Source organism: Chamaea fasciata, unplaced genomic scaffold (genome assembly GCF_029207755.1).
Source record: "Chamaea fasciata isolate MVZ Bird 193981 ecotype frontalis unplaced genomic scaffold, bChaFas1.0.hap1 SCAF_7, whole genome shotgun sequence".
In the NCBI taxonomy this organism is placed as follows: domain Eukaryota; kingdom Metazoa; phylum Chordata; class Aves; order Passeriformes; family Sylviidae; genus Chamaea; species Chamaea fasciata.
The window spans coordinates 9,446,857-9,462,204 of record NW_027094092.1 but is presented as its reverse complement, the minus strand read 5'-3'; the positions used below and the strand labels follow the sequence as shown (position 1 = coordinate 9,462,204).

The window sequence follows — 15,348 nt, the reverse complement described above, 5'->3', positions numbered from 1 at the left end:
TCAGACATGTAGTTGCATGGGGACTGTGATAATTCTGGTCGTAATTGACCAAGCTGTTTGCTGCTTTGGCCCTGATGCATGTTGCCTTCTTCATGGTGGCAGTAATCCCAAGCTAGGTGACTTTGCCATGAAGTGAACAGGGCATGATCATGTGTTACAGTCTGTTGGTTCATTTGTGGAGCTGCTTATCTTTGGCAGAAGGATCAAAACTTCTGACAAGAATTTTGTAGTATGAGTTCTCAGTTTCCTGGGAAAATCTGCATTTCACGTGTGCTTGAAGAATATTTTCCTGAAATAGAGTTTTGCAGTTTGTTGATTCAGTACAGTCATTCACTGCATCTAATCTGTTGGTGCAGTCCTCCAGCAAGTTGAAGAGTTCACCTCTGTGCCCACAAAAAATGTGAAGGCTTGATTGAAATCTGTGCTTACATTATTCTCGTGATGAACTGGACGCTAATAAATGTCTCCACTTCTTGAAGTGAGTCACGAGGACCTCTAGGAACACAAGTACTGTAGCTACTCTACATGATGTCAGTAGTGAAAATACTTTGTATTGAATGATAAGTTATTTAGTCCAGGATATATTGTTTATGCTCTTATTCCCTCGCTTTAGTTTGGGTAAAGAGGCTACTTTCTCTTAAAATTAATTTATTGTTTGTTACTTTGTTTGTAATTATATGTAATACTGACTCCTGATGAAAGCAAAATGCATCATGTTTCTGATGTTTCGATATTTTTTCAGTGTATGTGAGTACTGGTTTTACTTCTGTGTTATACCTTGCATTTATTTGCTGCTTAAAGACTGATTTAGTTAATTTTTAATCTCCCTCCTCCTTCTCTCGAATTACAGCCAAGTGTATCTATGGAGGCAAAGTGCTAGCAGAAGGTCAACGAGTATTAACCAAGAGCTGCAGGGAATGTCGAGTAAGTTTCAGTTGTATAAACCTTTCCTGATTTTAAATGTATCTGTGGTGTTCAGAAGTGACAGTGAAAAGTTAGTGCATTTCTTTAGGCTTCCTTCATGCAAATGTGATATCTGTTGTCTTGAAAAAGGTGACCTTGAAGTCACTGAATGCCACAAATATGAAAACAAGGCAGGAATATGACCACTGCAGGATAGGAAAAATATGGGCAAAAAGATTTGGAAGAGTGTTTTCTCTTATCTCTGCTTTCATGAGCTTTAGGAAAAAGTAACAGCCTCTTGAGCAAATTATTTATTTCAGCCAATTTGCTAAAATTCGGAGCAACCTTCTTGCTATATTGTGTGAGTTACTCCGTATTTCCCCTAGTATTGTTTAAACTGTATACAGCTCTTCTAACGATTGAGGTGAATTACCGAGCAGTGGAGTGGACTGAGTTCTTTCTTGGCAAATTCATGACATTTGGACTATGACAGTCAGTATTTGGGAACACAGGTGAACGGAGGCCATGTTAGATCCATTCAGGGAGCGTTGGTGAGTGTGAGCATTGGAAAAGATTACGGTGATCTCATTATTGTTGTGCTCAGTGCTGAGTGTACAGAGTAGCAATTTGATGTTCGCTAATGGAAATGGACAATAACTGGTTGCGGATGTTGTGGAAACAGCTTGTTATGCAGAATTACTTTGCTGTTGTTGCTGTTGAGCTGTATGGGGTGCTCAGCACTGCGTACACAAATGCGTGGACAAGGTCGTTGCCTTGGAACGCAGACTAAGATGCCAGTTATTTATAATAGGACATAGAATGTTTATTTGAGAGTAGAAGTACATGTATAAAATGAGAACAGGAGTGTTTTCACGTTCAATTGAAACCAGAGAGGCTGATCTGAATTATGTGTGTGGAACTCCTCTGTGCTATAAATAAGAGTGCCTTCTTCATCATTAGGAGTGTGATAATACATTCACAAAGATTAAAAGCAAATACCAACCATCAAATATCTGTCATTAGCAATGAGTAAAATAATGAAAACAGCATTTCTATTTTGCTTATTGTTAAAAGGAAAATGATATGGCAATGTTAATTACAGTAACGTTGCCGTTGGTATTTGCATCTTAATTGACAGTATTGATCAATATTCAAAATGGCATCTGTGAATGTGACACCATAAAAAAATGCTTGATGCATGCCTTCAGAAAAACCACAACAAACTAAAGTGTTTTCCACAACTATGCTACAACAAGACATTAAACCTCACTGGCCTGGGGTGAGGTTTTGAAGGAGGTGCTTACATCTGTTTCTGTGGGGTGCTGTGTCTCCGTGCAGGAGGTTCATTCAATATGTCTTCAGCATGACCTCCTAAATCTGATTTATTTGTCTACTGCCTCAGTTGGGAATGCTCAAATTGTGGCTGTGTCATTGTTTTCTGTCCTGTGTGGACAAGGTGTTACATGAATAAAGGAGGGACTTGGTCATAGGGGAGGACCATACAAAATTTAATATGGTTTAATTTTCCAGACATGAAAAACTGACATCAAGTTTCAAAGGCTGCTGATCCGTGAAGGAGTACAGTGGAGGGTACACATCTACTGTCAGTGTAATAGTGTTGATAAAGATGACTTGAAAATCTTTGTGTCTATAAAGAAGGATATTTTTGTAAGTGGGGTAATGTCAAAAAGATTAAGTTGAAATTTCACATTTCAATTTTTATTTGAAGATAGATTCCTCATTCTTTGCATTGGTACTGATCCAAACTTAAGAGGCTTTTAACTTTTATCGTTTTTCCATCTAAAAAAAAAAAAATACTACTACTTGTGGATCCAGCTAGATCAAAGATTTTCTTTATCAGGCTGAGAGACCTTTTTTTTTTTGTTAAATTTTTCAAAACTAATCCAGACTAAAAATATTTATGATGCACATCCTGTTAACCATAAGCACAGATGTTATTCATGAGCAACCATTCCCAGCTGGAATCCTGCCCACGAACATTCTTCAGATGAATCTACAATGACAAAATGAGCGCACAGGTATTTCTAACAATCACAGAACAGTTCAGATTGGGAGGGACCCTCTGGAGGTCATCTTGTCCAGCTATCCTGCTTAGGCAGGGCTACCTGGAACCAGTTTCCCAGGACCACTTCCACGTGGCTTTTGAATATCTTCAAGGATGGAGATTCCACAGCCTCCCTGGGCAGCCTCACACCGCAGGAGTGTTTCCTGGGGTTCAGTTTCTGCCCATGGGCCCCTGTCCTGTCACTGGGCACTGCTGAGAGGAACCTGGCTCCATCCTCTTGGCATCTTCCCTTTGGGTATTTCTGTGTGTCTGTAGGATCCCCTCTGAGCCTTCTCCTCTCCAGGCTAAACAGGCCCAGCTCTCCCAGCCTTTCCACCTGGCAGAGATGCCCCAGTCTATTATTTATCCTTGTGGTCCATGGCTGATCTCTCCCCAGCTGTTCCATCTCTCTCTTGTGCTGGGAAGGCCAGAAAATGCAAGTGTGTACGAGCTTTTGATAACTGCACCTTTCTGCATTCAATAAGTGTTTGGGGTTTTTTTGTTTGTTGGTTTGTTTAGGGTTTTTTGGTGTTTTGTTTTTGTGGGGTTTTTTTTGGGTTTTTTTTTTTTTTGGGGGGGGGGGGGGTTTGGGTTTCACCAGTAGGGTGATCTGGGCCATTGAATGTCAATGGAAGGATTTTTATAACTTTTGTTGGAGGGGGAATTTGCAGTTGATCAGCTGCCTGTGAATGACATGATGCCTGTTCATAAACAGACAACAAGCTTGGCAGCAAAGGGCACAAAAATAAATGCCTGTTCATTAATGCTGGGAGCAGGCAGTCACAGGGTGCCATACGAGATGGACAGGGCCCACAGCTTTCAGGAAGGTTCCCTGAAAAGTTTTTAGTAAAGATGAGGAACAATGTACTTCTTAAGAGTGACAACTAAGGCTGCTGTTTGAAACTGTGTCCTAGGTGACTGATCAATACCAGCTTGTTATGGGTTAGGAATGATATTCCCAGATGTGGTGTTCTCACTGAAACCACGTCACTCGCTTCCCTGGGTAGGATGGAGAGGAGAATTGGAGGCACAAAAGGTAAAGATCACATGTTGAGATAAGAACAATTTACTGGAATCAGCAAGGACATAAAAAAAATAAACAGTAGCAGCAACAATACTAATGACAAAGGGTACAGGGAAGAGGTGATGGATTCACGGGGAACCACAATTCCTGACTGCTCCCTCTGGACCCCACCAGCCCCACCTCAGAGGGAGGTGGGGTAGAATAACCTCCTGTCCTGGACATGCCCCTTCTGGTTACTGCAGAGATCAACCCTGTCTTGTCTGGAACCAAGGCACAGATAGATTCAGACAGGAAAAGAAACCCCACCAAAAGAGCATTATCTGAAATCTTGCTGTTAATTTTCGAAGCCAATCATGTGAGGTGAGCTGTTTGTTGTTCAGATTTTCACTGCATGTCACTGATTAGGCTTACATCCAATCCTTTTTTTATGTACTTACCTTGGTAATTACAAGAAATTTAATTATCTTATTGAAAGTTTTTGACTCCAGATCTCGTTCTTTGTGGATCGTGTGTCACAACTGAAGCTTGATATATTTATTCCAGAAAAAAAAGTCCTTTTTACATCTATTTCTGTTCACATTCTATGACTACTACATATGTGAACTGAATATAAAAAGGAGTAATTTTTCTAAGGCTGCCTGAAGCGATAATTCTGAAGTGTGAACTCTTCTTACTTATCTCAGTGGATGAAATCTGAAATATGATGATGATAATTCTTATAATTGGATCTGTACTAGTTTATAACAAATTGATTTTAACCGAAAGAATCCTCAACATGGAAATGTTTTAATTGTTTTAAAACTTAATTACAAATAAGTTTAATTTGTTTTCCCAAGATGCAAATTCTGCAGAAAATAGAAAACTTAAGGAAATAAAATCTTACTGTTGTTAAATTAATGGAATTCTCATTTGTGTTCTTTAATCTCCTTGTGAGTCACTAAAGAAGCAGTGAGCTTGGAATAAATTTGTCTTTAGTTTTTTGACTCATCCTGACACTCATTTGACTTTCATACCATTTCTTGCCATATTTTTCTGGCCAGATTTATTGTCAGTCAACACTTTTTGCCTGTATGCTGACATCCTTTACTCTTCTTGCTGTAATTGTCCTGTCTGAGCTTAAATAGGCAATGAGTTACTGCCAGATCTTTTCTAGTGTTGTTTGATAATGTGATAGCGAGTGGTGGCTCAGTGTCTGGTTCGTTTATCACCTTTGATCTTGCAGCTGCACAGACAGCCATGGGGGATTCCTCTCTTTGCCTTGTGGAGGTGAAATCAGGAGGAGACCTAATGCCTCCATTAACATCACTGCTCTGGTGGGTCCTTGCTCTGATGACGTGTGCCCTCTGTGCTGCTGCTGTACGGAGCTTCTTTTCCTTACAAAAAATAAGAAAAGCAGATGCCTGTTGTGGTTTTTTTTGTTGTTGTTGGTTTGTTTTTTTGTTACTTGTTTTTTTTTAAGCATTATTTTTCATGGCAGCAACTGATGCAACTTGCCAGTAAAGGCAACTGGCCCTGCTTAGCCTTAGGATTTTTAGTGTCAGGGTGCAGTGTCAGGGGCAGTGATGGACAGGGATTACAGAATGGCCAGATTTGCTTTCCCTGGGTTGGCTGCACTTCTCATCTCTAAGTCCTGCAAGCTGCTGGGCACCTGGGGCACATCATTTGTGCCATGTAGGCTCAGCAGACATTTCCTAAGTCTGTAGGGCAGCTCAACGCTGTTGATGCCTTGGGAAGACTGACCTGAAATAGAGACTGGACACAGCTGGAGAATAAAGTAGGTATTTATTGAAAGGCCACCAGGATATACCTTGGGCAGGACAAGAGCCTGACCAGGGCCACACCCAAGGTGGACCCAAAATGGTCACAAAATGGACGACCAGTCATGAGATCTCACATTTTTATAAGTTTTGGTCCATTTGCATATTGGGGTTTAATTGTCCAATTCCAGCTTCAGGTTGTGAGGTCCCATCCTTCCTGTTCCTCCCTCCAGCCCACCCTTGTTTGTGCTTTTGGGCCTGAAAGTTGTCCTTGGTCTCCAGGAGGAAAAGGATTTGTTTTGTCTCCCTACTCTGTGAAGCGAGCTTAGCAGCACTTAATATGAGGCTCAGAACTGCACCCCTGGGCAGGACAGAATGTGAAGAACATGAAAGCTGAAACTTAAGGCATCACTGTGAGAGCTCCTGGAGGCTGGAGAGACAGAGCTGAATTGGTCTGGTGGAGTGGCAAGGCTGATGAGCAGCAAAGGTTTTACCTGGGCACCTGAGCCTGTGCCTTGGTGTGGTGTGGCGCAGTGTGATGCAGATCTGAAAGCAAACTTCTGCACTGGGGTGTTTGTTCATACAGGGTGGACTCACAGGTAATTTCAGTATCCTCTGTTCAAAGCCACATATCTGGTCCCTCAGACTGTAAGTATGATGGCTTTAATGAATTTTTGTCTTTTTTTGTGGTATTGGTTTTCCTCTCTTGGCCCTAGATCTGTTTGGATCATATTTTTGAACTTGTCTCTGCAATCATGATAGCTGGGAAATGAAATTTCTTAGTTGGAGAAAAGCAGAAATTCCTATTCCACCTTTTGGTTCTGTCATCTGAGATATCATGAAGAATATTCTGGGAGGAGTGGGGATAGACAGATGTTAAAAAGGTGTTTTGGCAACATATCAGGCTGCCTGCTTTTTTAGTGGAGTTTCATAGCTTGGAAAATGAGATTACTCAGATGTGGACAGTCCTGTGGGGTAGTTACTACTGAGCAAAACCCCTTGTTGTTAATTTCTGCTCCACTTGCTGGTTCTCAGTGGTGGTGTAGCTGCAGAAGGGGTGCTGAACAAGATAAGGTGAAAGAGAAGACTGTTTTGGGACAAGATTTTACAAAACAACAAACTAAGTGCTGGGGAGCTGTTTGGTCTGGAGACATAGTGAGGCTGATCTGCTGGATGGGAATAAGATGGAGTAAAATTTGGTGCAAAAATCTCCCCATGAAGGCTCTATGTCCATGGTTATAGAAAGTTTCTACCAGCATCTAGACCTCCTATCACAATTTTACTCTAAATCTAGAAATCAAAATCATAGAAACATCCTTAGCTTGATTTTACACAGCAGTTTCTGAAGGGATATCTAAAGATGAGCTTTCTTCTCTGAAGGACCTAACTTTGGAAATAAGGTGATCAGTTATTCTAAACAACAAACTCTTGCAATTGGACATGACAGAACAACCCTTGAAAATACTGGTCTTGCTGTGTGTATTGGAGTTGAATACCTTATCACTGAAGTATGTGGACTGTGAAATAAGAGGACTAAAGCTCAGAATTGCAGAAAGCAGAAAGACTGTCTTTAACCTGGAATTAAATTCTTTAGTTCTTTCAAATACTTGGAAAGAATACTTTGAGACTACATATTTGGTAGAACTAGGATAGAATTTTAAGGTGAAGTGCCTTGTCTTTTAATTAATTTATTTATTTTTTAATGCTGGGCAGAAAAATGCACAGTAGGTTGCTCTAGATTTGATGTTACGGTGGAACAAATGAATTTAACTTGCTTCTTGCTAGTTTACCAGTTTTGTTACTGGAGATGGCTAGTGCTGTGGATGGAAAAGTATGTGATCCTTGCCACTGCATGCATTTTCACCAGTGTAATTTTTTTTTTTTAAATGTTGTTTATTTTCAGAATGGAGTTTTGGTAAAAGTAACAGAGACTTGTCCACCGCTGAACTGCTCAGAAGAAGATCACGTTCTTCCAGAGAACCAGTGTTGCAGTGTTTGTAGAGGTAAGCCAGCCTAAAAGGAATGTAAGTTGTTGATTCAAGAGGGGGATGCATTGAAAGGAACAATTCCTTTTTAATGACATATTAAGTACCTCTGTAAGCATGATCCTAAAACCAGCCTGTGATACTCCTTTGGTTAGGAGGCTTACCAGATATAAAGCTGTAATTGCTCTGAATTAGGCAGGAGGGAGAAATGGAAGAGCTGTGAGAGAAAGGAACCAATATCTCCTAAAAATTCCTTTTAAAAGGAATGTATTGTATTTGAAAAAGAAATACATTTTGTTGCTTAAACTTACAACTGCAGGGTTTTGAAAGTGTTTTTTTACAGGTCTCTATTTTAAAATCACAAAAATAGCATTAAGATTCTAGTTTGATGGATATTAGAAGGTTGAATTAGATCTGAGCACTCTCAGGACTAATTTATGAATTAAGCTGGACATAACATAATACTGATGCCAAACAAAAATTAAAAAATTAACACTAGAGCCCAGAACCTCATTTTTCCTCCTTCCAGAGGATGTTGAGATGCAGGTTTCATCTTCCTTTCAGTGCTGTGAGTCATGGTTGTAGGCTGGACTAGACCTAACAGGCAATAACTAAAATCTTAATTGAGGAAATCCCCTTAAATGAGGACCGTGCAGGCATTGCAAGGTGTCTTGTTTTGGGAAGACAGGTGTCTGGCAGGTAATAAAAAAACCAAACAACTGGACTTTCTTTTGGAATGGAGAGTGTAACCCCCCCCCATCCACTCGTTGTTTTGTTTTTTTTTTTTTTTCAATTATAGATTTATAATTAGAGGCTCTTAGGCAAAGATTTGGGAAATAGGAATAGCAGTTCTTTACTAGTGTGTAATACAAAGGAAACAAACAAAAAAACCTACGAAACAACTACAGCATTAATAACAAATGAAAACAGTACCAAGAACCTTGAGGGCTTTGTTTCACAAAACCCAGGGCAGTTTGGTTTCGGTGTCCCTGCAGGATCCTCAGAGCACCAAGCTGAAACAGTGGAAAAGTTCCGGGCTGGTAGCTGGGACGGCAGGGTGTCCTGGCAACCCAGGGAGTGCAGGGTCACACTGTAGCAAGAGGAGCAGCGCCGAAGAAGCCGAAGGCGAGGCAGTGCCTGGCCCAGCTCCCGCGGGTGGCAGGGAGAATTCAGGATTCAGGCCGAACCGGTGATAGTAGATTTCCTAGGACTGGATCCCTTTGGGCACAGTGAAACTCTTCCAGCCAGCAACAGCCGTTCTCCCTCTCCCCGAACGCCGGAAAAAGAAGGGCCCGCAGCTGCCTCAAGCTCTGTCTTTTACCTGCGTTATCTCCCCCTTCCAACTTTGTCCACCTCTTTGTTTCGGTTAAGTACTCTCAAGTATCCAACACTTGGTGTCCTTGGTAACTTATGGGAAAAAAATTCTTTAGAGAAAGAAGGAGCAAACCTAACCCTCAACACAAGGTTAAGAAACCTGAACAAGCTTTCTTTCTTCTTTAAGAAGTGTTCTAATAGGGGGAATAGTCAGTCCACATGTGTTGTACTGCTGCTCCTCATCTCTCTCTTGGTGGTGAGTCTCAGCAAAAGAGCTGAATTGGTCTGGTGAGTTGGAGTGGCAAGGCTGATGAGCAGCAAAGGTTTTACCTGGGCACCTGAGCCTGTGCCTTGGTGTGGTGTGGCGCAGTGTGATGCAGATCTGAAAGCAAACTTCTGCACTGGGGTGTTTGTTCATACAGGGTGGACTCACAGGTAATTTCAGTATCCTCTGTTCCAAGCCATGTATCTGGTCCCTCAGACTGTAAGTATGATGGCTTTAATGAATTTTTGTCTTTTTTTGTGGTATTGGTTTTCCTCTCTTGGCCCTAGATCTGTTTGGATCGTATTTTTGAACTTGTCTCTGCAATAATGATAGCTGGGAAATGAAATTTATTAGTTTGAGGAAAGCAGAAATTCCTATTCCACCTTTTTTGTTCTGCTATCTGAGATATCATGAAGAATATTCTGGGAGGAGTGGGGACTAGGCTGATGCTGTTGCTCAGTCTCAGCTGAGCTTGAGGGGAGCCTGGGCTGTCAGGACTCACATGTCAGCCTTTAGTGATGCACCTCAGACATTCAAGCAAGAGGTGTGCCAAATGAGCATTAGGTATTTGCAGGCTTAGGTGGTTACTGAGGTCTGCTGGAGTATTTGTCTTGCCTGTGTATAAATTCCTCCAGTGCCCTTGCAGATGGTGGTGGAGGGGCTCCGAATCTCTCCCTGTGCCAGTAAATATGAATTAGTAAATACGCATGGTTAAATATTTACTTAGGCCCTGAACTTAAAAACACATGCATGTGGTTACAGGGACCAGCATGTTTGAGACTCCCTGTAGGGTCATGGTCTGAGAATATACACATTAATTTTTTTAGTAGCTTCTAGAAACATCTGCAACTATTTAAGGAAGCAGTAAATGTTGCTTCTCTGTCCCTCAGAGGGCTTGATGTCTTAATGATACTTCTTAACAGATGGCCCAGTTTGATGTATTGCAGTACTGAAAAGAATTTATTCATTACTTAAAAGGATTAGAAATATGAAAGCTTCAAAGCTGATGGAAGATAAGTTCCATAATTATTCACTTCCATATTATTGTTACTGATAGGTACTCTTTTTAGATATTCATCCCCAGACTGGCTTCATTATTTATAATATAAGATGAACATGTATATTTATATGATGATCCCTAGAAGAAAGGGAAGGAATTGTATTTTCCCTTCCTAGGAATTCTGGTACATGATGCTTTCGATTTGACACATTAAACTTTCACTTCAGTTCTGCTTTAGCTGACTGCTAAAGCAGTACCTCCTCCTTTTGTATTTCCTTATGGCTTTTTAAAATTCTTTTGAAAATGATGCCTAAAGATAAGATCAAATTTGTCAACTGTACAAAGGCATAAATTCAATTTAGCACTCCTAAGTTGCTTTTTATATCTTGAAGTAGAATATATGCTGCTTGACACTTTTGCTTCAGTTGCATGCAACCCAAAGTGGTAGTATATAATTTTGTCATGGGCTGTTGTTAAAAATGGATATTTATTTAGAATTCCATATTTGGTGTGGGTTTTTTCAAGCAAACAGGTGCTCTCTGATATGGCAAGCAGACTCAGTTCCTGATCCTGTCCTGTGCCAACAAATCCTTTACTGGGAGAGGATAGATTGCTTCTCTTGTTTGCAAGACTGACTTCTTTCAGAGACTATATTCAGCTTCCTTTTGTCTAGGCCAAAGTAGTAAGGAAGACATATTGTAATAATTGCTGTCCTGAATAAGCAAAATTATTTGTTGGAAGGCCACATGAATCACTCACACATCATAAGCAAATTTCACATTGTATGTATGATGATGAAGGTAATTTGTTGCATTAGCTCTTAGCTAAGGCTTGAGTTATTCTGCAGAATATTTAGCAAGCATTTACTAGCAATGTTAAATAAGAATATTATTTCTGTGTTAAGTTTGTCAGTGCACATTAGTGACTGCTAGGTTCTACTACTTTGTAGCAGTTTGTGTTGTTTCTAGTGTTTGTAGTTATGGAACCATAAGACTTCTATTAAATTTCATGTTCTGTAGAAGTACAGAATATATTTGCTGAATTGGGCAAGGGTGACAGGTTTGCATCTCGTGCTTTTCTAGCTGCAGCAAAGGAATTTCTGTTTAATGAGAGGATAAATACAAGGGGATCAACAGAAGGAAAGAAAACCACAGAGAGATACAAAATCTCCATGATGCTGTGTTATGAGACTGTACCCTCCTCAGCAATCTCTGTAGTACTTACCACAATAAGAGATGAATGCCACAGGTTGTGCAGGGTAAAAACATAAATCTGTGGTGTTTGTGGAGGTGGAAATTGTGAGTCAGCAAAGAACAGAGTTTGAACACTGTTGTGGACAGAGCTGATGGGCTTCCTAGATTGCCATTATTTTTTGTAAATGGTAGGAAAAATAAAGACAGGAAATAATGCCTACTTGCTCTTCTTCAGGCTTGCTACATGAGTTTATAGTATAGCAGAAGGTAATAGTATACTGCTAAGAGGCAATTTCTAGATTTCAGGGCAGTGCTTGTGTGAGGTGCACAGCAAGATGAGAGAAGTATGGAAGAGCTCTGCTTTAAAATGACAGTTTATTTTTGTAATTTCATGTACTGAATGCATAAATGGACCTCACCACACCTGTACATGGGATCTATCCTTGATTGTTATGTAGAGTACATCCTGTTTTTCCTTTAATTTCCATGCTTTAATATAAATATCTGCTTAAACTATGTTGCCACTTTATACTTTCCAGCAGGACAACGTGGTGTTATTCAAGTGTCTTTTAGGCTTACAGAAAATTTAATTAATTTTCAAGTTTCACAAAGAATCGTGCCACAAAATACATTTTTTACTACTTTTGAGAATCACTCATTTTTCTTACAGCATGCCTGCTACATTTTTTATAGCCCAGGGACAAACCTAATACAAAAAACAGTGTCATGAAAGTGTTTTATTGTTCCCTTTAGCTGTTTTTCTCCTTGCCAAAGACAGTGTATAATTTTGAAAGAGTGGATTTTTTTTTCTCTTTTGCATGAGCAATTCAAATGAAATTTCATGGGAGAATTTTTTATGTTGTTATGCTCACAATTTTAAATACCTAAGAACAGCCTTAACAGCCATAGCAACTTCAGATGTGCTCTTCTTAAAAGAGAGAGTGTGATGGAACAGTGAAGTAGTGAGAGTGATTTTGCTTCTGGAGAAAATAATTATTTGCTGTCCCACAATAATATGGTGGGACTGATGGATTTAGATTTCCTGCTGGCACTCATTAGGAGGAAAGGGAGAATCTTACTGATGAGGTGAAGCATACATTTTACAGCAGGGAGCAGCATTTAAATCTTAAATCTGCCACCCTTCTTTGTGCTGCTTAGTTTTGTTTTGGGAAGGTTTTTAGTCTTTCAGTTAGAGAGTGAGAAGGTTCCTCATTGTGCATGTTTCTCATCTCTTCTTGCCTGGCTGTGAAACTGAGATTTCACTCTTCAGAAATTGAATTTTTCCCATTCATTGCTGTGAGGTAGGAGTTATTTCAAGGTTTTAGATTTATTAAGATTTAATGGCAGTTGATAAATATGAATTAGTTTATTTCTAAACATGGTTGTAGCGTTACTTAGGATTTGGAAGAGCTTTCCATCTGAAAAAAAGAAAAAAATCTTTTTAAGCTTGTTAGTCTGTGTAGTTACCATTATTCTATTGCACACAGATAAGCACTGTGTAATAAGCTCTGCATTCATAGAGCAGCTTGAAAGAGTGTATGAAGTTACTGTTTTATGCCAGACCACTGAGTTCTGGGACCACAGTCTCTAAAGGTGTAAAAGCTGCTGTTCAAAGTGCTGCTTTGCACATGACTCATCAAAAACTGATTCAGATCATGGAAAAGCATAAATGGTAATGCATATTTTAACACTCTTCTGTGATTTCTCCCTCAGATTGACCTTGCATATTTATATTGTAACTGTGGGGTTAAATCCTTACAGTAGAAAAGATTTTGAGGTTGAGAATACCTTGGACTTTTGAACATTGCTGGTGCTTTTTAACAGAGGCATGAAAACAGTTTTTGTTTTTATATTAATAAATCTTTACATGTGAAACAGTGGAACAAAGGATATCTTGAACAGCAAGACAACAGGGGGTTTACAGGTTTTGATGTGAACAGCTGAGGCTATTGTAAGAAGTGTAGAGAACTGTACAGAAGTTACAGGGAAACCCTCAGGGACAAGGAGAGGCGCGTTAGTGTTGGCCGTAAAAAAAGCAGGAAGAGATATGGATCTAAAATATATTGATTGCAGCTATAGTCTTGAATGAGTTCTTGCATTTTACAATCAATAATTAAGCCAAATTACCAAGTATGTTAGGTGTATGAGAAACTGGATGACAGCACAGAGCAGCTTAGCATGCTGCTCTGCAAAAGCACGTTCTGGGAACCACACCTTGGAAGATGCTGCTTGGAAAAATAAGAGTAATGTTCAGGTGTCCCAAAATGGAATACGTTTTTAATTTGAGATATCTGACTTGGGGCTACTAAGGCCTAGCCAGTCCTGCAGTTCCTGATGCTGCAGCCGTGGTAGTTTTATGGCTGCTAGCATGTGTCTGGTTCTTTTCCTCATTGTCTTAGTACATTTATTAATGGTCATTCTATAGTCAGAATGAAGGAGTAGAAAGGAACCTGTATTTCTTACGAAAAAGATGGAGCAAACATTTCAGCAGCCTTGAAAAAGAAAGAGAGTAATGAAAGTTATCAGATGAGAGTTATCAGAAATGTCTGGAGAATGAACAGAGGTCATCAGGCCCATCAAAAATCCAAACACACTCTTCAATATTTAATTCCCCTGGGAGTATCTAATTGTGTTTTGAATGACTTTGAAGGGCTGTTGTGCACATTTATGATTGTGTGTGTATGTGCAGGGAAAATGGTTTCTGGCATCTGTTCTGAATGCATTCATCTGTAATTTTAATTCATACTTGCCTTGTCATCTGTGCTAGCCCGAAATTAGTTAAGATTATCAGAACTGTTTAAGATTTTCTGTGGTTTTGTTAAATCCTCTCCAATTGCCTGCTTGCTGAGATGTTATGGTTCCATTTTAAGCCATTCTTATATTTAGAGAGGAGCTGACTGTCTCAGATAAGGCTTTGCTGAATATTCTGAATGAGTTGTTATTTTGCCTGGCCCCTGGGGATGCATGCCCTCTGCTATCTCCCACCAGTCTGAGATTTAGAGATCCCCCTGCACTATCAGCAGGTGCTTTTGGCATCCCTGTAAGTGTCTTTAAGGAATCCTATGATCCATTTCACACCAAAGAATTAATAAAAATCAGATATTTGGCTCCAAAAGTGCAGCTGGGGAGAATGGAGACAAATGTCTAACAAATCCAAGAACCACACTTCCTTGATATGCATCTTTTGGTTCTTTTGAAGTGCTAATTTTGAATTTTTTGCTGGGGGGATAAAAAAAGAACCTCTGGAAAAACCTCTGATCCAAGCATAGATGTGCTTTTTCTGACAAAGGCACAGTGAACCTTGTCCTTCTGTTCTGTCAAGTACTTTTTTTCCTGCTGGTTAACCTTAAATTACAGTTGTTCTGTAAAAGCTTGGTAACATATAATGTTGTAGCACCATGTGTGCTCTTAACAGGAATGGCTTCCACTATCCACTTACAGAGGTATTGAACAAGTTTGCTGAAATGCTGTGGGAAAGTAAAGTGGAGTCACTTCCAGACAGCAGTTTCAACAGGCAGGAAACAGCATTTCACAGGTCATTTGTAATAATAAATGCCAAGACAATCTAGACATGTAGTAGATCCTCTGTGATTGTGTATTCCTAATGACAGGAGAAAAATGAAATGTCCTTTAGAGCCTTTATTTTCTCAAGTTACAGAACTGGAGTTAGTTTAAAAGTTTAATTAAAAAAATTAAATATTGAATTCAATCATTAAAATATTTAAACTATTATTTAAATATAAATTATAAATAAAAATAATCATGTAATTTTTTAAATTGAATGCTCTTTTAATAGCCTTCAAGCTTGAAAACCTGATTCGGGTTGGCGACTGTTCATATTT

At 39.6% G+C, this 15,348-nt stretch overlaps 1 protein-coding gene across 8 annotated transcripts in view; it reads left to right on the top strand.

The window, feature by feature from the left end:
- Positions 1-15,348, top strand: part of NELL1 (neural EGFL like 1) — a 305,479-nt gene that overhangs the window by 77,614 nt on the left and 212,517 nt on the right. For all 8 annotated transcript variants that reach the window (XM_066187494.1, XM_066187495.1, XM_066187497.1 and 5 more), the window contains 2 exons: positions 851-924; positions 7,653-7,752. In XM_066187494.1, the coding sequence (XP_066043591.1) occupies positions 851-924; positions 7,653-7,752 (174 nt within the window). The remainder of the gene's footprint in view (positions 1-850; positions 925-7,652; positions 7,753-15,348) is intronic.